This window comes from Petaurus breviceps, unplaced genomic scaffold (assembly GCF_028583685.1).
Source record: "Petaurus breviceps papuanus isolate PSGF00001 unplaced genomic scaffold, PetGlider_PUasm1.0 172, whole genome shotgun sequence".
Classification (NCBI taxonomy): Eukaryota; Metazoa; Chordata; class Mammalia; order Diprotodontia; family Petauridae; genus Petaurus; species Petaurus breviceps.
The window spans coordinates 4,914,114-4,936,404 of record NW_027185755.1 but is presented as its reverse complement, the minus strand read 5'-3'; the positions used below and the strand labels follow the sequence as shown (position 1 = coordinate 4,936,404).

The 22,291-nt window shown below is 48.2% G+C and overlaps 2 protein-coding genes across 10 annotated transcripts in view; one reads left to right on the top strand and one right to left on the bottom strand.

Moving 5' to 3' along the window:
* The window catches only part of DNM2 (dynamin 2), an 82,219-nt gene extending 63,655 nt beyond the window's left edge, over window positions 1-18,564 (top strand). For 2 of the 9 annotated variants that reach the window (XM_069083060.1, XM_069083059.1), the window contains exons 13-21: window positions 41-92; window positions 899-910; window positions 5,866-5,979; window positions 11,142-11,251; window positions 12,792-12,903; window positions 13,135-13,299; window positions 13,872-14,107; window positions 14,884-15,135; window positions 15,727-17,329. In XM_069083060.1, the coding sequence (XP_068939161.1) occupies window positions 41-92; window positions 899-910; window positions 5,866-5,979; window positions 11,142-11,251; window positions 12,792-12,903; window positions 13,135-13,299; window positions 13,872-14,107; window positions 14,884-15,135; window positions 15,727-15,793 (1,120 nt within the window). In that variant the 3' untranslated portion in view covers window positions 15,794-17,329. Of the gene's footprint in view, window positions 1-40; window positions 93-898; window positions 911-5,865; window positions 5,980-11,141; window positions 11,252-12,791; window positions 12,904-13,134; window positions 13,300-13,871; window positions 14,108-14,883; window positions 15,136-15,723; window positions 17,330-18,228 lie in introns of those variants that run through there. The other 7 variants (XM_069083058.1, XM_069083056.1, XM_069083065.1 and 4 more) reach the window with 4 other exon arrangements.
* On the bottom strand, window positions 18,555-22,291 carry TMED1 (transmembrane p24 trafficking protein 1). The gene is made up of 4 exons (XM_069083066.1): window positions 21,522-22,291; window positions 20,973-21,070; window positions 20,543-20,732; window positions 18,555-19,967 (listed from the first exon to the last, which is right to left on the bottom strand). The coding sequence occupies exons 1-4, from the start codon at window positions 21,726-21,728 to the stop codon at window positions 19,749-19,751; spliced, it is 714 nt and encodes a 237-aa protein (XP_068939167.1). The 5' UTR covers window positions 21,729-22,291; the 3' UTR covers window positions 18,555-19,748.

Genomic DNA, 22,291 nt, shown 5'->3' with positions numbered 1-22,291 from the left:
TGCCCAGCTGCATAAGCCTTGTGTTATGCTTTGGTTTCAGTGCCCAGCAGAGAAGCACTCAGCTGAACAAGAAAAGGGCCGTTCCAAACCAGGTACACATGCATGCCTGTGTCTCTTTGGCATTTGTTTCTGGGGCAGAAAGAGGATGGGGAAAGCTGCCTTAGGTGCCCAGGGGGAGGTTGTACCAACTTTGGTGTGAATGGTTTCCTCAACCCTTACTGTTTCACCTGCCTTTATCAGGAGCTGCTGTCTAATTATGATTCTCCACCCTTTTGATCCTAAGTTCTACATATGTTTTGACATTATTCAAACATTTTCAAGTGATTGAATCTAAATCTGACAGTAGTCGCTACAAGGCTGTCTTACCACAGCCACTTTCTCTTTGCCTTGGAAGGCACATTCTCTGTGAGATGAATCAACTATCCTGAGAATAAAGAAAGCAATGCTATACTAGTATTCCAGCCCAGCCTTTGGGAAATGGAAGGAAAGCATTCCCCGGGGAAATTAGACCTAGAGGCCTGATGTTTTTTAGGAAAAAACCCTGCCTTCACATAGTCTTTACAGAGGTCCCATCTCTCATGGGTGAGGCCAAGGGGACTGCTCTCTATTTAGCTTGCATGACCAAGCCCCGGATTGGAAAATGTAACCTTTGCATGAATTTTATGCTTGCTTTAGGTAATACATATGTTATTGCTTTTTTGTTTGAAAGATTATAATGAATTAAACATTAACACTGTGAATATAATTAATAGCATGTAATTTTTTTTTCTTTTGCTGTTTTTCTGCTCTTCCTTTTCTACCATTTTTTTTGTGCTTCCTGCCCTTTCTCTATTACCTTGCTTCCCTCTTTCTGCTTTTCCTTTATTTACCCTACAACCCTAACTATGTGATCCTAAAGGGTGAGATCCTGGTAAGTACCTACATAGTGTATTAGTAAACTTTAGACAGATCTAGTGATGGAGACCTACTCTGAAAATGTGACCCCGAAGAAACTGGGTTTTCATTGACTTGGGGCTGAGTACACTTAGTACATTGAAGGTAGGAGCCTGTCCTGCCCTAGGCCAGGTACAAGTTCATCCAACAGATTTATGGAGCCCAGTGATAGCATGGGGCATGCAAAGTTGTATCAAGCTTGGCTCTGTCCTCAAGGTGCTTATAGTCTCTATAGAAGAAAGGAAGTGACTCAGGTGAGTGAGTTTGGAAAAGCTATGGAAGACTGTAAAAATGCAAGGCTGTGTTTGATACCCAAACCTGCCTTGTTTATCCCAGTAGTATGACTGGCATAGCTTCTTGGCTTCGTTTGGGATGGTACCTACCATGCACTTCATACACTTTAGAAAAGCCAACTCCCTGGTGAGACTCATCTTAGTTAGATGGTCATTGCCTCCAAGCAGCCTCCTAGACTCATTCTTGGAATCCCTCCCAAAGCCTTGAAGATGAGCTTTTGTGTTCATATAAGCAGAAAAAGCAATGGAACATGTAATTGAAACAGAATCAAGTCTCTAAGGAGGCTTCCTGTTGATCACGTCCATAGCTCAGTTTGTTTCATCTTGCTGTAACTCATGTGCTCCTACATCTTCGGTTTTCCCTGCCCCTTCGATAGGATGACAGTGTAATTCTGACCTGCGAGCCTCTTTGTGCAGGGCCCCACAGACCTTCTGCTAAATATACTCAGTTCTGAAAACCCTAGGTACCAGTTTCTCTCTTAATAATGGATGGGGTGAGCTCTGGAAATAGTGTTTTATCTTCCCAATGGGGAGGCTAACAAGTGTGCAGAAACAAGGGTGAGAAGTCTTCTTTGACTGAGCAAGACAATGGAAACAGCTAAAGTATAATCCTAGAAGAAGGGGCAAGGCAGGAAAAACCACTCTCCTTAATGGATTCTGGTCCTGGTTTGCCTGCTTTACACTACCAGTCCCTTCTCCCTTCTTGCCCTGTCTCTCCTTAAGCGGCAAAAAGTCAGGCCACTGTTGGTACAACTTTTTCTCCCCTTTAAAGCACCAGTTCCTAGTTTCCCTTTTATACCACAAGATTTTAGGTGATTTCCATTTTCTTGTCAGTTTAAATAGGCTTCCTTCCACTCCCCAAGACCCTGTGTCTTTGGGGGAGAAGGAAATACTTCTCATCTCTGTTTCCCAGAGTATCTTGGCTTTGCTTGAGCAAGGTCTCCATCACTGCTTGGAGGCTTAGGATGTGGAAGTGCTGCTTTGCGGTGATGGGAAGCTGCTGAGCCCTGACAGTTGTACTAGGATTGGTATGAGCTGGGCTACTCCAGGCCAGGAAGAACAAAATCAGCATTCAGGAAGAGTGTTCCAAGATTTAGGCCCCTTTCCTTGATTCCCCTGTCCCTACCAGTTGACCAGCTTTCCCCTGAAGGAACCTTTTTGCAGGTAAGGCAAAAAAAAAAAATCAAAATTTTTTGCTTCTATGCCATGTCTCATTCCCTTGAAAAATATCACATTGCCATTCTTTCCTTTATGAACATGGCTTTGGGGCCTCCGCACTAGCCAAATGGACCCATGGCAACTCTCTTAGTCTCCTAGCTGCACAACAGACTCTTTCAGCTTTCAGTCATTGGGTTGAGTAAGCTACAACCTTGGACCTGAATTTCCAGAGGATCCTGTCATGCCTGTCTCCTCTGTACCTAGACCCTGGGACACTTATACAGCTGCATTCTGGTTTTGCTGCTATTCCTGTCCTATCTCCAGCTTCCTACTTCCCCTTGTCAAGATCGAATTATCTGCAGAATTCTCATATATTAATTTGGCTTTAAAATGAACTGAACTAAAGAGCCACTGTACGCTCTCAAATTGCATATCCAACCTCAAAGAAAATGACTCACTCAGTTCTTGATTGGCCTTTTGCCGTCTGATTGGTCAGGGCTCCTTGCTTCTCTCCAGCAGGTGCACTATAAGAGTTAAGATCTTCTAAATGTAACAGCCTGCAGTCACCCATAGCTTGTACAGCCAAGTGATTTTTGTTTCTAACTCAGTGTTGTCTCCTACGTGGGCAGCTGCCTGGATAGCTTGAAAATTCCTGGGTGGGATGGGAAGCTCTGGTCTGTGATTGGTAAGAAGGAGTACGTCTGGCTGTGGTCCTGGCCCAGCATCCTCAAGTCCTGTGGGCACAGTTGCTGTGTGGGCAAAAATATGGTATTCCAGCCTGTCACTTAGATGTTAGATTTGGGGTAGAATGAGTAAACCTGCAGTATTTGGTTGTTCCCACCAGAACAGAGTATTAAATTATTCTAAGTCCTGGGCCTATCTGATTTTACCAGAGGCTGAGCCAGCATTTCTCATATCCTTAGCTCCCAGGCATCCACATTTCTCACCAGGACTACCCACCTTCTTGAAGACCATGAGTCCATCCCAGCCTGGATGTTGAGAAATGTGCCATTTGCTGTCCTGTTGACTCCTGTGTTTTACTAACCTGTGTCTTGAGAGCAGTGGCCACAGGGCACTTATATAGGGTGACTGTGGGTGCTCTTCTCAATTCTTATATATGTTTCTGAAGCCCAAGTATATGAGTCCATAAATGTGTTGGAATTTCTTATTTGGGGGGCATAACTGCCTATTTGAAAATTTCCAAATTATTCCTCCACATGAATGGATATACAGAAATCAGAGAGAATAGGTTCAGAGGTCTCTTCTTCCCCAGGCAAAGCTGTCTGTGACCACTGGGAGGGGAATAAGAGATAGGTACAGTTGATACCTTATGTATGCACGTTTCTGACTGGGCCACACACTGTGGAGCTCCTGGCTGGGACTGATGTCTAACCAAAGACTAGTTTGCTTCCTCCTCATTTGCCTTCCTTCCTCTTGCCTCCAGGGAATGAAGGGAATGTAATTCAGAGGTTTACTATCTCTAGGCTGGGATCCCTTGCTGTAAGCAACTTCTCATTCTGAACCTGATCTGGCCCTCCCTCTCCCAGGCTTTTGCAGGAAATAGTGTCAGTATATTGATTATCTCCTGCCTTACTTCTAACAGTCCCTGGGGAAGGAGGAAGTTAGCACAGGCTCCCATGGGACCTATGAAGTTTGACTCATGCTGTAGGAGTGGATGGCCAAAGCACTGACCTCATTCAAGGACCAATAGGGCTAACAAGAAAGAACACAGCCACGGGGCTTCTGTGCTGTTGCTTATAATGAAATGCTAGCAAAGCATCAGATGATTTTGTCCTAAAGTACTTCATGCCTCTGAAGCAGTATTGCTACCAGCAGGGGGAGGTCTGGTAGTTGTCTCTTACACCCACTTCCCCCTGAATTCCCAACAGAAATGAGGACTCTGGCTCCTGGCTGGGAGTCTTGGCTTCTTTAAGGTCCGTTATGGCATGGCTAACGGAGCTTTGTTTCCCCTTGTGTGCCAGGACATTAAAACCTGGGCTCAGGTCCTAGGGAAGTCACCAAAGCAGTTGACTCTATGTTATGTTGATTGACCCCTTGGTACAGAGAGAGAAGAATGTATGTCTCTCTCAGTTTCCCTAGGAGCCAGGCTAGTGATTCCTTCCATCTGCTACTTGGTTGGAGGGGTATGGGAAGGCCAGGCCAGTCTGTAAGGGAGATGAATGAGATCATGCCCACTGGTTTGGTGATGTCTGGGTGAAAGCATTTTGACAAGATGGTGAAATGGTTGATTAGCTTGGCCTAGGATTTGGTTCTTTGGCAAAAAAGAGAAAGATCCCTGTGGAAAGTCCCTGTTGCTGGACCTGAAATCCAAAGGGATCTCTACTGTTTTCCCTGGCTTCCAGTACCCGCAGCTCTGCCCCATAAGTGCCTTGGCAGGGTCAGCACTTACTTGTGTCCTGCTGTCCTTGCTGGTGACAGCCTATACTTAGCAGTAAGCTTCAGTCTGTCACTGTCTCCAGATCTATTCAAGTCCTGTTCTAGTCTCTGTTTGCTTCATGTTGCCCCCCCCCCTTGTGTCCCCAGCTTGGAATGTTAAGGTGCTTTCCCCCAGGCCCTGGACTCCCATGCATGTCTCCTTTCTTCTTGTCTCCTCCCTTCTTACCTCCCAGGGGGTACAGCCTAGTACCTCCATGGAGGCTGACTTGGCTGCCAGGTGAGTGCCACAAGCAGGCACAGTGACATTGTCAAGGTGGGAACTGGGGAGGGCTGCCAGTCACCTAGGGGAGCCAGAGAGAGGCCCATGCCACTCTTCTAAAAGAAACTGCTATTCTTCTATTATCATTGTAAACATAACTGGCAGGAAAGCTTGGTGGCTGGCGGTTTTCCTGTCAACTGTTTGACAGAAGTATATCTTAGATTTTGAGTGAGTTTTGCTAGTTGTCCTGGAACAATGAATGTCGAACTAAGCAGTTTCAGAACTTTCCAACTCATTGTTCTGTCCTTAATGACTTGTACAAGCTCAGGACAGGATTTCATTGTGCTATGTACTTCACCAAGTGGTCCCTCTAGGGTTGGCCATGCAGAGGAGGATCAGCATAGCCCATTAGTCAGACTGGATTGGATTTCTTCCCTTGGTGGCTGTCCTGGAGCAGGTTAAGCCATGGGCTGAATCACTGGCTTTCCTTTACGCCTACCTGATAGGTAGCGTTTGACCTTAGTGAACTCCGATGTGCGTCCTAAAGCCCTGGAGCCGCCCACTTCCCTCTATTTCCATTTTAGCTTGGATAAGGAACATGGTTTGGATTTCTGAGAAGGTTCTGGAGGTGTGAGGTTTTGGCCCAGCCTTTGAAGGGGCTAGATTGCTGCTCTGCTGGGAGTTTGCCAATCATTTTAAAAATCTGCTCTGTCTGGGTTTGGTCTTTCTTAACTTCTTGGTGTGTCCTAGTAGGTTAATTGGCCAGGTTACACCCCTTTATCAAGACCCAGATTTCATACTGACCCCACATGCTTTCTCCTCCAGGTGATTCGAAAGGGCTGGTTGACCATCAATAATATCAGCCTGATGAAAGGTGGTTCCAAGGAGTATTGGTTTGTGCTCACTGCAGAGTCCTTGTCATGGTACAAGGATGAGGAGGTGAGTATCCAGGAAACCTGACTGCTTAATCTGGAAAAAGACACTACCCTGATGTGAACTAATTAAAAGGAGACAAACTGGGCTGGCCAACTGATTTGCCATCCATTTCATTTTGGGAAGCAGGTAATGTGTAAGTCATACATCTCAGTGGAAATTATGGCCATGACCTGTTGTCAGGGATGATAAGAACATTGAGGATACAAAGGCTCAAGCTATGCACAGTAAGCATCACATTTTAGTTGTTGTCAGAGACTAAAACGCATCAGGCAAGTAGGAACCAACCTGGTGAAGACCATTTGGATTATTTGGCCTATATGTGGCCTGGAAGCTATGTCAGATTATCCCCAGACACCAGCCATCATGTTAACACCTTTAGATGGCCACCCCAGTGTATAATATTTATCCATTCCCTTCCTTTAGGCTCTCTTTTCTACCCCAGTGAGTATGTATAGAATGAAGACTTGGGAGACCAGGGTTGGCTAAGATTCATAAAGCAGATTAGGGATCCTCATAAACATTTGTTATTACTACAGAATTGTGAATGTCTTTGGGCCTATGATGACTTCCCTTTTTCCCCCCCACAAATTGGCCTTATGGCTCCAGACCCAGTGCTTTCAGCATTGTACCACCAGCTGCCTCAGGGACAAATTTTTATTCACATGTAAACTTTGTGTACATGTTATATCTTCTCAGTAGCAGGTAGATTCCTTGTGGGCAAAGCCCATTTTGTTTTTTTTTATCCCTACTACCAAGCATGGTTACTGCCTTATACAGAGTAAGCACTAGATCAATGATTATTTCATTGAATTGAGTCTTGGTTTCCCATCCTTGTGACCCTGAGTACTTTAGGTTGTAATAGAAGAATACTAGAGAATTCATTTCTGCTTTTTCTTGGAACCAAGCCTAGAGAACATAGGAGAAGCAGCTGTGATAGAGTGAGTGGGAAACCCTGAATTTGGAGTAAGTTGGACCTGGATTGGATTCCAAGTTCTGCTCTTCACTCTCTCTATGTGACTTTGGGCAAATTAATTAGCCTCTCTGAGTCTGTTTGCTCCTATAAAATTTGGGGCAGGCTAATGACCTCTGTTACTTCCAATATTTGATCCTGTAATCTTGGCTTTACTAGGTGAGCAGTGAGGTCAGAGTCAAGTCATCCTGAAGCACTTTGAACTTCTTAAATGAGGAAACTGACAGACCTCCCTCCCCACCAGTAAGTCAAGAGATCCAGAAAAAGCTGCTCAGGCACTATTTACAGAATTTTTAGAAACAGTCCTTTAAAATTACCTGTACAGCTTGCTTAGTAACAATGCAAGTTCAGATATAACCTTGATTGTCTCTGCAAGGTCTCCCCACTGACACACTTGTCTCTCTTGTGCCAGAGGGATGACTTCTACCATCTCTAAGAGCCCCCAGGGACCAAGCCCTTCCCTCTTTCTCTGTTCCATCCTCATAGCTAGTTTTAGACTTCTGGTTGTGATTGGTATTCCATCTTCACATTCCTCAGTGTCTTAAACTTTGGTCCCAAATGCTTTGTAGGATCAGAGCCTTCCAGGTTCCTTGGAAATATAAGGTAGCCCTAACTGGTTTCTCCATAGTCCTGCAAAAGAGAAACTTTATGAGGATGGTGATCTAGAAAGAAGTTCTATGCAGTGACCTTTGGAGATGTATACATTAGTTGTGGGCCCTGGCCTGACCTGAATCCTTCATTTGAAAAAAGAAAGCCTTGACTACTGGCTTCCCACAGTTTCCCTGTGATACCTCCTGGCCCAGGCCACACTAAGCTTGGCCTCTGTCTACACTGAGAGACAGAGCCCTTTCAACCTCCCTTTGACCCTGGAGTTCCCTCCTCCCCCCAGTTCCTTACCTCCAGTTTTTATCTTTTGTTGATCTTCAGGGATCAGGGGACTGGGTATGGCATCCCAAGGGACCCTTTATTTATGAGCAGGAAAGTGTTGTCTTTTGTTATACCTCTCCCCTAAAGGAAATCCTTTTCTGCCTAAGTTGGAGAAAGAGCTGCAAAACCTCATGGTGTATGTCCATGTATCTGTTGCATAGACTGAAATTAGTTCCTGCTCAAATGCAGTTGTATGTACTTGCCTCACGAATGGTGGGCTGTGGGTATGTATGTGTGTTTAGTGAGGCAGAGTAGAAGCATCTAAGGGAGATGGAATATAGGGCTAAAGCTGCCTGGAAATAGGGAAGGAGCAGCTTCCTGATTGGCCAGACCTAGATATCTTCGAATGGATCCTCTTTTCAGTCTCCTTTGTCAGGCTTCTATCATAGCGCCTCTGAATTGATTTTAGAGCAAAATGGGTAGCAAAGGGGCATTCTCTCCTAGACCAAGTAATGCAGAGGAAGGATTTAGGCAGACACCAAGCTGCTTCCTTTCAGATGCCTGCTCCCTTCATCTTTTCCAAGCTGCAGACTCCTCAGGGACACATTATGGCTCTGAACCACTCCTCCAAGTGCCTTGGAAAATGCTTTTGCCTTTTTTTTTTTTTTTAAACTTTCCACCCCCACAGTCTAGAGAAGCTGGTCTGCTTTGTGGTGCGTCAGCTCTTGAGCAAGTACATTCTGATGGTTTCCAAGCTTCCATCTTGGTGAGAACACAGACATATCAGCAAATTCATTGAGGTTAGATGGGCTCTAGTACAAATAGCATTATTGGATTCCCTTTGCAAACTTGGACTGGCCAGTCAAGTAGGATAGGAATGTACAGTAGATGGTAGTTTGATCTTGAATTAAGGGTTATACAATTTTTTTAGTTCTTTTCACCCTTCTCTTAGTAAAGCTAGAAATGAGGTCTTTTTCCTAACTGGAGAGGGGAGACAAACTAATCTTGCCAGCTTTGGCATTCCAGTTATACTAAGATGAGAGCTAGGGAACAACATTCCCCAGCTCGCCCCATAAACCTTGCCTGTCCCCCGCCAGCAGTTTCCTGTTGGCAGGGCTCTCAGTGGGAGCACTGTCTGGCCCTTTGCTGTTGAGTAATGAGAACCAGCAGGCACTGTGAATAAGGCTCTGTGTTCTACAGACACAAAGCCAGCAGGAATCCTAGAGGTGAGGAGGGGGAAATAAAATATTGTTTCTCAAAAAGCAGGTCTGCTCTGCAAATGTAGAGCCTTTCTCTTAACATATGTCCGTTAGACATGGCAGACCTCCATTGCCTTCTTACCCATGTCCCTCAGAACTAGTTATAAACCTGGTTATAAATCTTTCTGGAAAGAAGGAAAAGAAGGAACAAAGAACAGTTGAGATAGATTTATTTTGTTAACTTAATAAAGAGGAATACAAATATTTCTTTAAAAATAAAAATTTTAAATAACACAAAAGGCATGTTCAGGACTGAAGGGAAGAGTCGCTGAGGGAGCCTCTCAGGCTGTTGGGCTTTTTCCTCTCTAACTCAGCTCCTGGCCCTCTTTCCCTTGCACAAAGCCTATTTTACTCCTAAGCCTTTCCCTTTACTCCATGGCCTATATGGACTGGGTAATTTCATTTCAACAAACATTCATTAGGCCTGTACTTTGTGTATGGCATATAGGGAGGAAAATACAAATCTTGAAAAACTTACCTGGGGGTGATATTGCCTTGGCCTCCTCTTTGTTGTGAGGCAGGGGTCCTGGCTCCTGAATCGATGCTTTTCCAAGCCCAGCCTAACCAATGTGCAGACTACTGTACACATTTGCAATCTCCTGGACAGGTAGTCTGAACACTGGGCTGGTGGGGCTGGAATTTGAGGGGATTCTTCTACTCCTCCCCTTCGAAGCCATTCCTTTTGAGAAGGGATGTGTTCTATTTTACAAGGAGAGGAAAACTGCTGTTCCCTCAAAGAATCTGCTTTGTCTCTTCTGACGTGGCAAGTCTTCAGCAGGACCCAGTCTGGAGAAAGTTGTGGTTTTTCAGGAAATCCTAAGGCAGGCGGGTGGGGGTGGGAGAGGGAGGGTTTAGGTTCATGGCCTCTGTACAAAGGAGGACGTCACTTTTGGGACATGGGGTGGGGGTGTGGGGGTGAGTGTGTGCCTGTAGCATCTGGAGATATTTTCTGGGTGGAACATAGTTATAAACAATTCCAGATGTTGCGTTTCACTGTGACTGCTACAGCCCATGACTCAGGAGGGTGGCCCCTCCAAAAGCAGCAGACTTGTGCTCATCCACACCAGCCACAGAGCTTTCTGCTGCTTTGGGGGAGGCAGGCAGACGGGCAGTACTAAGAATAGGGGAGCCCTGTCTGTACTTTCCTGAAGTGAAAAGCTGTCAGAGCCTTCCAGTGGGCTTGCCTAGGAACCCTGCAAGATCTTCCAAGAGCCATCTTTAGCCTTGCCCATTCATCCATCTGCCCATGACAGAAAACCTGGGCTAGAAAATGGTGCACGGTAGAACAGCTCTGCTAGGCCTATCACACATATTGTTGCCCTCCAGTTCTCCTCATCTGTCAGTATTCAAACTGGCCAACTGGCATGACTAAACCCTTGGCTCACCAAAAGACCACATGTCTTTTCCACCTCAATTTCTTTGGGGTTCCCTTTTCCCCACCATTCTTAAAGTTTGTTTTGGGAGGCACACATGATCCATTCTGCTCTCTGGCTTCCTTCTTCCTTGCACATATCTGTCAGCAGGAGCTCTAGCAAACTCAAGGCCTGCTTAAGTGTGGATCTGGAAGCTAGAGAATTGGCCTCTTACTTTTCCTGTCATCTGTACAACAGTTATTGAGCACCTTCTGTGTGCCAGGTCTTCTGCTCTACACAGGAGTCCAGACCCCATAGAATCTTTTGCTTCTGAGTTGTCTTATTTGTGGTCCAGAAACTGCCAACCAGCTAATTGAATTGGTGTTTCCTGCAGGTATCAGAGAAGCTGGCAATTCAGCAACCAGCTCTTAATAAACACTTGTGACAGGCACTGTGGGTAGGACGTGAGGATACAAAAATAGAACTGTCCCTGCTTTGATGGAACCTAGACAAGCTCCTGGACCCTAGGTTCACAAGGCTTGAGGCACAGTAGGGCTCAGGGTCTTTCTCTTACATTAACATGCAGTATTGTTGGTGGCAGCATTAGGCAAGTCATGTAACCTAAATGAAAATGGCAACATTTTCTACAGATGTAGATGTGTGACCCTGCTTGATGGAGTTATTGGCATTATTTTTTTTACCTCCTGTACATTTCAGGAAAAAGAGAAGAAGTACATGCTGCCATTAGATAACCTCAAAATTCGAGATGTGGAGAAGGGCTTCATGTCAACCAAGCATATCTTTGCTATCTTCAACACAGAGCAGAGGTGAGGACATCCTTGTTGTGCGCCCCCCTCCCCCCCCAACACTAGTACCCATTTGAGTGACTTGAGGCCAAAGTGTGGCTTGGCCAGTCTGACTGTACTCACCTGAGCTCAGACAGAGCTCTGCACTGTACCATGGATGGCCTCCTCTAAGATTCTTGAGCCCTTTTCAGGGGGACCGAAGTTCAGAACTTTGGGCACTGAAGTTTCCTTTTGTTGTGCCTCTTGTGTGGCATTTGTGTCTTAACCAACCTCAAAACATGCTAATTTCTTTTTTCGGGTTTTTTTTTTTTTTTTTGCTTTTTTGGAGGGCAATTGGGGTTAAGTAACTTGCCCAAGGTTACAGGCTAGTTTTTTTGTGTGGGTGTTAAGTGTCTGAGGCCAGAATGGAATTCGGGTTCTCCCTACTCTGGGGCCAGCACTTTACTCACTTCGTCACCTAGCAGCCCCAAAACATGCTAATTTCTAAATTATAAATTTAAATTAAGCACTACCATTTTACTAGGTTGGGTTTTTTTACTACTCATAGAATGACACAATTTAGAGCAAGATTTTGAAAATACATTTTCATACCTTGGTAACAGCTGAAAACTAGTGAACATTGTGTTTCTTTCTCCACCCCTCCCCAGGGGACTGAATCTTGGCTTGTTCAGAAGATTTAAGGCAGGCCCTTTCTCATACAGTGACATAGTAATGGTGTTGGCGAAGGCAACTTCTTCCCCGTGCCCCCCACCCCCCCAAAAACTTTCTGAGGTGTGAAAAAGAAAACAGATGAGTACTGAACTTTGCCCTTTCCAGTTCCTTGTGCTTCCTCAGCCTAGGAAGATGTCATGGGTTTTAATATGGAAGCTCTAAGATAGTCCTTTTTTCCCCATCAGAAGTTTTACAGTTATTTTTTATTAATTTGCTCTAGGTTGATCCCATTATCAAAGGCTTTAACAGGCTTCTAGCAAGCCAAAGATTATTCTTTTATTTTTTTATGCTGCATTTTGATTCAAGTTGACAAATGCAGGTATTCCTATGTATGAACAGCATATTAAAAAATAGGAACAAACAGACCAGCAACAGATTAGAATTGACTACAGCAGTGTCTGGCTGTCATCATTTACCATTCTTTGACTCCACCCCTGCAAGCTGGATTTCTTTAGTTTTACATCTCCTTTTGATTTTTACTGTGTATATGATATAAATGTGTTACTATTGTTATCTTTAACTACATGGTTGTAGTCACAGTGTATAATGTTCTCCTGGTTCTGTTTTCTTCACTGACTGCCTTTTTTTTAAAGGAACAGTTTTACACACACACCTTTTTTAATCCCCCCAGAATAGCAATAAAGATATTTCTTTTCATATAGGGTGAGGTTGTGGGGTCAATTTCTGGTGTCCGTTAGGGAACAGGTCTTAGGGACCCCGTACATTATCACTTGCCACAATCGCTGGAACCTGGACCACCTTGCCAGGTGCCATAAGTGAGGTGGAAGGACAAGGCTATGAATGGGCCAGCATCTCAGCAAACCTCTTATTTGTGCTTTACTTCCTACAGGAATGTCTATAAGGACCTACGGCAGATTGAGCTAGCCTGTGACTCCCAGGAGGATGTAGATAGTTGGAAAGCTTCTTTCCTCCGAGCTGGGGTCTATCCTGAGAAAGACCAGGTTGGTACTTGTCTAAGTATCTGGGGCTGTGTGAGGAAAAGGAGCAGGATGAATTTTGGAGTAGACTAGGCAAGAGGCACTGCCATGTGAGAAGAGGTTCATGGTGGAAGTAGAGCAGAACGAGTCCTACAGAATCAGTTTTCTTGTTCGTAATTTAAGTTCCTCTCATCTTGTGAGAGGGTGGAGTTGGCTTTGAGAAGCACTCACAGCTTTCTTTTGACCCTGGACCAGACTGAGAATGAGGATGGGGCCCAGGAAAACACCTTCTCCATGGACCCTCAACTGGAACGCCAAGTGGAAACCATCCGAAACCTTGTTGATTCCTACGTGAGGATTATCAATAAGTCTATCCGTGACCTCATGCCAAAGACAATCATGCATCTCATGATCAACAATGTGCGTATTCCAAGGGCCCAGAATGTGGAGTGACTCAAACTTGGATCCCAGGACCAAGGGGAGACCCCCCCCAATGTGGTTATCGCCCCCCACCCCTTCAAAATCCTTAAGGACCTGGGAAATCTGGGATGTGAATATTTACCCGTCTTTTTTTTTTCTTTTTGAAGGGGGGAAAGTAGGGCAATTGGGGTTAAGTGACTTGCCCAAGGTCACATGGCTAGTTTTGTGTTAAGTGTCTGAGGCTCAATTTGAACTCAGATCCTCCTGACTTCAGGGCCAGTGCTCTATTCACTGCACCACCTAGCCGCCTTGACCCCAATGTCTTATATTTTTAATAGGTCACCTTTGAGATCTTTGTCCATGTCCCTCCCTAGGAGAGAAAGGGCAAAGTCTGGTGGGAAAGTTCTAAGGAACTAGGCTTAAGTTCAACATGAAGGGCTTCCTGTGGGTCTAGTCAGGTCTACATGTTTTATACTGTGTATACAAGAGGAAGAGCCTCCTGGACAGTGGAAAAGAGGCATAACCCCCTTCCCCAACAATTTGATCTCTGGTCTTTTCTCCTTATACCACAGACCAAGGCCTTCATCCACTCAGAGCTACTGGCCTATCTCTACTCTTCTGCGGACCAGAGTAGCCTGATGGAGGAATCTGCGGACCAGGCCCAACGTCGAGAAGACATGCTGCGCATGTACCATGCCCTGAAGGAGGCACTTAACATCATTGGGGACATTAGCACGAGCACTGTGTCCACTCCTGTGCCCCCACCTGTGGATGACACATGGCTCCAGAGTTCTAGCAGTAGGCACAGGTCTGGCCAGGCGTCTGCAAGTCTGCCTGGGGAAAGGGGTCTAAACCTGGAGCTAAGGCAGCGAGTGCAGCTTTAAGGGGGGGGAGGAGGCCTTGTACCTTTTTTTTCTTTTCACTTCTGCTTGATCCCAGATGCAGAACTAGGACCAGTGGGTAGAAATAGGGGCAGGGGCAGTTCAGCATAAGGGAATATATAATATTATGTCATATCATTATGTATATAATATGTTTTCTTATCAGGCTTGTTTCAGAAAGCTTGACTAAAGGTATTCCAATAGAGGCTGGCTGACCACTTTTTGGGGAGGTTGTAAAAGGCTGGACTAGATGACCTCTGTATTTCCTTCTGAGGCTTCAATTTTATGATTCTAGTGAGGACCCGATATAACTTATGAAGGCTGAGGAGGGGAATCAATTTGAATTGCCAGTGTGCCTCCCCCAGGAAGACCCCCTGCAGTCAGGGGCCCTTCCCCAGGCCGCCTCTGATCCCTGTGCCTGTAGGAGTTGCTGCCTCTTTTGTGGCTCCCCCTATTCCCTGATACTTAGCCCTGAGGGACTTGAGGGCAGACAGCTTTTGTCCAACAGTTAAGCTGCCTCAACCCCATGAGCTGAAAGGAAACTGTAATTGGCAGGTGGATCTAGCTCCAGAGTCCAAGAAACAGATTTCCTTTCAGTGAGGCTGAGTTGGGTCCTCATCCTATTTCATCCTACTGCTTCCTGCCTGACCCTTGGTCTCTCCACATGAGGTCCTAGCCTCTGTTCTCTTGTGTTTTCTTGCAGTCCCACACCTCAGCATCGGCCTCCTGCCAGTGTGCCTCCCCCAGGAAGACCCCCTGCAGTCAGGGGCCCTACCCCGGGGCCGCCTCTGATCCCTGTGCCTGTAGGAGTTGCTGCCTCCTTTGTGGCTCCCCCTATTCCCTCTCGGCCTGGACCTCAGAATGTCTTCACTAACAACGATCCCTTTTCAGCCCCACCTCAGATCCCATCTCGGCCAGCACGTATTCCGCCTGGCATCCCCCCTGGTGTGCCCAGGTAAGATTTCATCCTAAACCCTTTCTTGTTTCCTTTCCCTCTTCTCCCTGTCAGGGACAGCACTGAATCTGTCAGCAGCCTTGCCATCTTTAGTGGTTTTTTGAGGTAGAAGGTCCCTCACTCATCCAGCACTAAAGTTGAGAAATTCAACCCTGGGAAGACTCAGCTCCATCTCAGCAGAACCCTTGGCCATGGCTGCCAGCCTCCATGACCCCATCCCTTCAGGACCTACTGTATACAGACATTTAACTCTGTGCTCTCAGCAGGGGACTTGTTGGCCATGGGAGCTAACATTCTTCTTTCAGTCAATTAGTTGCTATTCCTTAAGGAAGAATCCTCATCCAACTCCCAGGATCAGAGTAGAGAGGGTCTGACTTAGAGGTGGCTTAGAGGATGAGCTTCAGACCCTCCCCATTGACCCAGCTTCCATTGGCATTTGGATTCTACCATGGTCTGAGGGGGTTGAAGGGAGGCTAAAGAATCTGGGCTAGGCCAAGAGCCCTATAGCCATGCTACTCTTCCCCATCTTAGCTTGCCTTCCCCATCCTCACTGGGTTCTCTTCCCATCTGTTTCTATTTTCTTTACAGCAGAAGACCCCCTGCCGCACCGAACCGGCCAACCATAATCCGCCCGGCCGAACCGTCATTGCTAGATTAACCCTGGGTTCTAGAAAAAGCCCATGTACTCAATGGGGTGTGGCAACCAGACCATCAGGGTACCGTTGTGGGTGGGGTTTCTATACACTGTTGGCTCTGAGGAACACCCAAGGTTGTAGAAAGCAAATGTGACTCTGGGCCCTGAGGCCTCCTTCCCTTCCCCCTTTTCTCCCTTAGTCCCTGATAGCCAGGCCTGAGGCCATGTTTGTCAGGCAGGGATCATCCAAACTTGTAACCAGTGGGCCTGGTGGCATGCCTGCCCTCCTTGCCCATCCCAACACAGATGTAGGCAGCACCCAGGAATGCGTTGACAGGCCAGGGAGGCAGCTCTGCAGGCTCCCAAGGCACTTGCACTTACCCCTGAACTGAGCAGTCCTGGGGAGCCTGGAAATGGGGTCGGGTTCTTGCACTTTGTGAATGAGGTCTGGGACCTGAATTAGGGCAGAGGGATGGGACTGATGTAGTGGCCTGTCAGCTCAGCCCATCAACCCTAGGCACTGTTTCTGTATAAATGATATACGTATGGGGGAGGGGGGAACCGATGAGTCTTGGGCTTAGGGCACAGCAAGAGCCTGTGTGTGTCTGTGGCCCTTTGAGTGACTTGTGATTAAACCAAATGGAAACTGGAGACCAGATGAGCTGCCACATCCTTTTGTACTCAGGTTAAAGGATGGGCTTCTACTAAATGAGCCAGTGGGGCTAGGGCTTCTCTTCCCTACATCACCTTGTTTGGGGAGAGAGTCCTCTTGGCCAGTTAGTACTAAGGCTTGGCCCACTGTCCCCACCCCCAGGCCAGAATGGGGATTACTGCTCTTCTCACCATGGGTCTCACTTATGTTCCTCACCCTAGGAGCCTCAGAGTGACAGTGAATCAGGATATGGCATGGACAGGGGTGAAATAGCAAGCACCAGGGCCTGGCCTGGGGTTATCTGACATACCCAGTCAGAAAGTAGCTAGCCGGGGAGGGGGAGGGGGGTTATGCTGGCCAGTTTTGGTGGCCTTCCTGATCTCTCCACTGCCATGGACTGCTCCTTTATACTCCCAGCCACCTCCAGCTGTACATACTCCTTCTGGAAGTCAGGCTTAACTAAAATGTCAAGCCCAAGCCCAACACTGCTGCATTGGAGCCTCTATGTTAAGCTTCCAGAGATGTATCTATCTCCAGCCTTTAAACTCACCCTAAACCCCAGAGCTGCCTTAAGCCCCTGCTGTGGGGATGGGGACCCATTGGGGTGCAGAACTGACTCTTGGGAAAGTGGTCTTCCCTTCACCCCCAATCCCAAGCCAGGGAGCACTTGGATCAGGGACCATGTCTGCCTGAGGGACTGCCCAGGGCTCAGAGCTGATGTTGGCCTGGCTGGCAGACGTCTGCCAGACCTAGAATGTCTAGGACTCTTTGTGGGAAATGGGCTCCAGCTCTGGTCATGCTGGCACCTCTGTGGGACTTCACTTGTTCCTTCATTCAATTTGACCAGTGTAAGTGCCTCTGCTGTGTACCCTATTAATAAACTAAAATAAAGCTACTGGTGGCTGGTGTCTGTCTCCTCCTGTCTTTGCTTGGGAGTAAAGGGGATGAGAATCTGTTTCTTGGGGGTCCCCTTGCTATCCCAGAACCCTACTCAACCCTGTCTGCTGCCCCTGCGCCTCATTGAGAGCCCTAGGCCTGAGTTCTGTAGAGATACTGGGAACATCAAAATTAGCTACCTACCCCATCCATCTTTTAGGTGCCTACTGTTCCCCTCAAGACAGCTAGCCAAGCAGTTACTGAGCTTCTAGTCCCCAGAACCACCTCTATCCATCCCTGTCCTAAGATCTTGCCCAGCCCTATCAAGTCTCTAGGTGTGAGCATCCCCCTGTTCCAGGATGTGGAGCTCTTCAAATAGAGTCTGATCAGAGTTAAAATACAGAGAAACTACCGATGGGGGTGGGGGGAGGGGGGGAACCTCTTCAGCTATAATTTCCCACCCACCAAAAAACTTAAGAATAGGATGGCAAAATGTTCTTAGTGTCTTCCATTTGCTTCCTCTTGCCTTAGTTTGGCCTATAGTAATAGCACTCATCCTTTAGGTCCAAAACCAAGCAAATAAACCAGAGCTAGGGGAAGTTTGCCTTGGAGAGAGATTAGGTCCTGCTGCCTGTGGAATTTCTACCCTGTTACCAAGACCAGGTAGAGTCTTGGGTCCCAGAGTTTTAGAGATAGTAATCCCGGAGATTCAGTCTGGCAGAAGCCCAAGCTTTTCAGCTGGTCATAACTGTTTAGCCCTCTGCCTGGAGGCATCTTCCCAGGTCACCCCAATATCTGACTCCTTGGGAGTGGTAGAGTTGTCCCACTACCTACCTATCCCATACTTGTTGACCTCGTGGGGGAGGGTCACCACTCCATGGCCCTCTCTCTACATTAAAACTTATTGTTTCTATTTCTCTCTTGTGCTCAGGCGACCACCTCCTTCTGCTCCTTTCCGGCCCTTCTTCTGAGTTTCGTCTGGTTGAGAGACATCCATCTCTATAGGTGCCAGCCTGCTGCCTTTGCCCAGGGCATTGCTCTTTGGGCCTTGGGAGTTGAGGGGGCATTTTCCCATTCAGGCTAGGCCTGAGCTCCCTATTGCGGCACCATGGAGAGCTGGCTTTCATTCCTGCTGGTCATGTTGCTCTAGGCCCAAACTTGATAACCTGGCTTCCAGATAGCCTGGTTTTCAGGGGCACTGGCCCTAGGTGCCATCAACTTATGCCTCTAGCCTACACCCCAGTTACCACACACTCCACGATTCCAAAAGTAATTTATTGAACCAGAGCTGGTACTTTGTTCCATGTGGCTCAGGCCCTTTCTACCCTTGACTAACAGCTCTCTGCCCAGTAAGGCTACTGCCCTTATTCCATTGGCCAGCTGGTTCCCAAGGGCCTTCATTTGGTTTGAAGATAATCTCAGTGAACACAGACTGAATGGGTCAAGTCCTCCAGTTGGGGATGCAGCCACACTGGTGCTGTTTAGAACTTTGCTAGGCCTGGAGCCAAAGCCTCCCCCTGCCCCATCCTGCATGCAGTGCCAGGCTGGAGAACAACCCATCCTGTCTCCAATAAACTGACAGTCCTGGGCAAGCACATGACAGCGTCTGAGTTTCATTAAAAATTCTTGGTGAGGCACAAGGGGGTGGTTCAACCTGTTCCCCCTCCATCTCTTAGTTTGTTTCTGCTGGGGACTGGGCACCTGCCCCACACAAGGCTAATTTTGTCTCTGAGCAGCTGGCATTTGGGGGACTGAAATAACGGAGAAGAGAAAGATCATGTGGTCATTCTGGGAGTAGACTCAGCCTGGAGTCTAAAGAATGAGGCCACAGCCTGAGCTAGGGGACACCTAGACTGGCGAGAGAGGGAACAGGGTGAGATGGGGAGGGGAGTTCTTCCCAGGATAGATAATATTTAAGGCACCTGGGGGGGTGGGGGATAACCATTAGTCTCTGGGCAGCTTTGGAACAAAATTCTTTACCCCATCTCTCCCTCCTTGCTTCTTTATTTATAGGGCCTGCAGCCCCTTATCTGCACCTCTGATAAGGCACAACTTTTCCCAGGACCGCAAGTCCCATATAATGTGTCCCCACACCATCCCAGCTGTTCACTGCTCAGGCCATTGTTTTTGTTTTAACTTAGGTCTGGGGAATCCTGAGGATACCCTGGGCTCCAGAGGATATGACCTCCTAAGAATCCTCTGACTTAAGAATCCGCCCCATTTTTCTGTGCAGGAAAAAAAATCGAGACTTTCTACCTTATGTCCTTGACAAAGGGGAGGGGTCAGCACCCCAGGCTTCTCCTGACCCTTTCTTGGTCAGTTTTAAACTGCTTCCCCTAAGGAAGTGCAGTTGTTCCTAAACACAGGGCTATAAATAGGCCCCGGGCAGGAGAGAGACTCCCTCTGCCCACCCCCCATTTCCCTCCCAAAGTTACCCCTCTCCAGGGAAGGCTATGTGCGCACTGCCCGCTTGTCATGGAAAAGGCCTTTCAGTGTGCATACTTGGAGCACTGCCACTAAGAGCAGCAGCCCCACGTTAACAGCAGACCAGAAGTTAACCCTTTCCAGGTTACCCTCCTGCAGGTTTCGGTCTCGAGCCTCAAAAGCCCTCAACAGAGTCAGCACTTGGATACTTCGCTCCAGCCTCGTCTTCATCATCTCAATGGACTCCTGTGGAGAAGGGAAGAGGCAGAGTCCTCAGATAAGCCCTGGAGATAATGGTTCCTGAAACTGAGATGGGCCCCATCCCCTTAGCCTGAAGTACAGGCCACCCACATTTAATATATATGCCTCATAGGCTGGGCAGAGAATTCATCCCACTACTCTAAAGGAAGACCCAGTAATATGGCCAGGTAAAGGTGTTCTCTTAACCCAGTAGACTCAGATTTCTCCATGAAACCAAAGCAGTCCTAGGCATTGAGGACCGAGTATCTAGTGGTGCACTGGAAACCAAGTAGGTGAAAATTTAAATCTGACTTACTAGCTGAATGACCTTGGGCAAGTTGCTGTATGTACCTCTTAGTCTTATTTTTTCTCACTTAAAAATATGCTAATATTTGTACTACACATTTAAATGAGTTGCAAGGGAAGTGCTTTGTAAACTTCAAACTACTATGTAAATATAAACCCATAGCATTTCCCTTTTACTAGACAACTGCTCCTCAGGGGCTGAAAGAGATCTTAGAAGCCAGGTCAGGGACAACAGATGCTGGGGGAGGGGAGGGGGGTAGAAATCCAGTTCCCACCTTAATGTCCTCAATCTTAATGTCAAGCATTTCTTCAGGCTCCACCACATCAGCCCAACCATCACCATCACTATCCTCCTCATCTTGTAGACTGTCAAATATGAGCTCAAAGAACACTAGCTTCTCTGAAATGGTGCTGAAGGAGTTGTCAAAACACAGCTTGTAGTCTCCCAATTCTGTGGGCTCCACCCTGGACAAGAGAGAAAAGAATGAGCAGGTCCTCAAGCTGGACAGGATAACCTGCCCAATCACCCCATTCTGCCAAGGAGATGCCCCTGCAACCCTGGCAGACAGCAATGGGTAACCTGAGGCCAGGTCGGGCTTAGCAGATGTAACCAAACTCTTTGAAAGTAGGGCAGCCAGGCTGGGAGGCAAAAGGGGCGGGGGGGCCACTGGGAGACAGCGTGGGGCCAGGAGAAGGTATACTCACGTGTGCACCCCATCGGACTTGCGGTACTCACTAACCAGCAGCACACCCCGAGGGCTCTCCAGGGAGAAGTCCACATCTAGCCCCGCACCTCCGATGACCTGGAGGCAGAGGCAAAAAAGGGGCCTCCCGTGAATGCAGGTACGAGGGTTACCCCCACCAGCCTCGGGGGATGTTTGACAGGAAAGCCGAAGGGGTCCCCGCCACCCAGCAGCCAGGGGCCCACAGTGCTGGCAGGGTAAAGTCAGGATACCATCCTTGCTCCCATTCCCCAAGTAGTCTCCTCGCCCCCTCCCCCCCCCTCCCCCTAGCCTCAGGGCTCTGGCCCCGCCCCTCCAAGGCACTTTTTCCAGCTCCGCCTACCTTCTGATATAGCCCCGCCCCTTCTCGACATGCCTGATTCTGGCCCCGCCCCCTTACTGATCAGGGCCCCAAGCTATAGAACCGCCCCTAGCAGACCTAAGACTGGCCCCGCCCACACAGAGTACCCAGTATGGCTCGGGCTCCCCTTCCCCTCAGCTTCCCCACCCCCACCCTCACCCCCGCCCCCACCTGGTACTCGGCCTCCAGGCTAGCGTTAGCCGGTGAGGGCTGGTAGAAACACTGCCTACGGCCAGCGGGCAGCAAAAATGTGAACTCGCCATCCTGAGGTGGGGGAGCCCGGGAGCCAGTCTCGGCCGCTATCCCGGCCGCCAGCGGCGACAGCCATCCCGCCAGGACCAGGGCCAGGGCCGCCCTTGCCGCCATCATCCGGGTCATCCGGCAGTGTGAGGAAGGGACGCGGCCCCTTTAAGCCTTGGCTCCGCTCCCAGGCTACCTCTCCACACGGTTGGCTACCACGCCTGCCTGTCGAGCGAGGAGTCCCGCCCCTTTTGCCCATCGCTGAGATTGGAGGGAGGCCCTGCTCTCCCCTTCGTTTTCTTCTTTTCTGGGAGCAACCCCTCTGCGGCGACTCGGCGGGAGGAAACCAGCGCTCCGGCTGGGCCGTCCACCGCAGGCAGTCTTCGAGACAGCTAAGCCAAAGCCAGAAGGAGGGGTTGGGGGTCCTTACGAAGGAGCTTCCCGCGACCATTTCCCAGAATGCCCCAGCGGAGAACCGTTGGTCGTTACTAGGCTTCCGGGCGGTGTCGGGGTCTCGCGGCCCGCCCTGTCCGGGGAGGGACCTGGCCGCACCCTTTGCTCGTGACCTCTGTTCTTTTCTACAGCCTCGAGTTTCTGGGTGTCCCCCCCCCCCCCACACACACACCCTTCCACTATTCCGGAAACTGGGAGGTCAGATGACTTGCTTTAGGCCACGGCGGGGAGGCTGGAGGGAGAAGAAT

What these genes read in the sequence shown, in the direction of transcription:
- TMED1 (XM_069083066.1), bottom strand. Translation starts at nt 21,728, where the DNA reads ATGACCCGGATGATGGCGGCAAGGGCGGCCCTGGCCCTGGTCCTGGCG. An exon ending in AAGTCCGATGGGGTGCACAC is followed by an intron (nt 20,733 to 20,972) that starts GTGAGTATACCT and finishes TCTCTTGTCCAG; the next exon opens with GGTGGAGCCCACAGAATTGG. An exon ending in TTAAGATTGAGGACATTAAG is followed by an intron (nt 19,968 to 20,542) that starts GTGGGAACTGGA and finishes CCTTCTCCACAG; the next exon opens with GAGTCCATTGAGATGATGAA.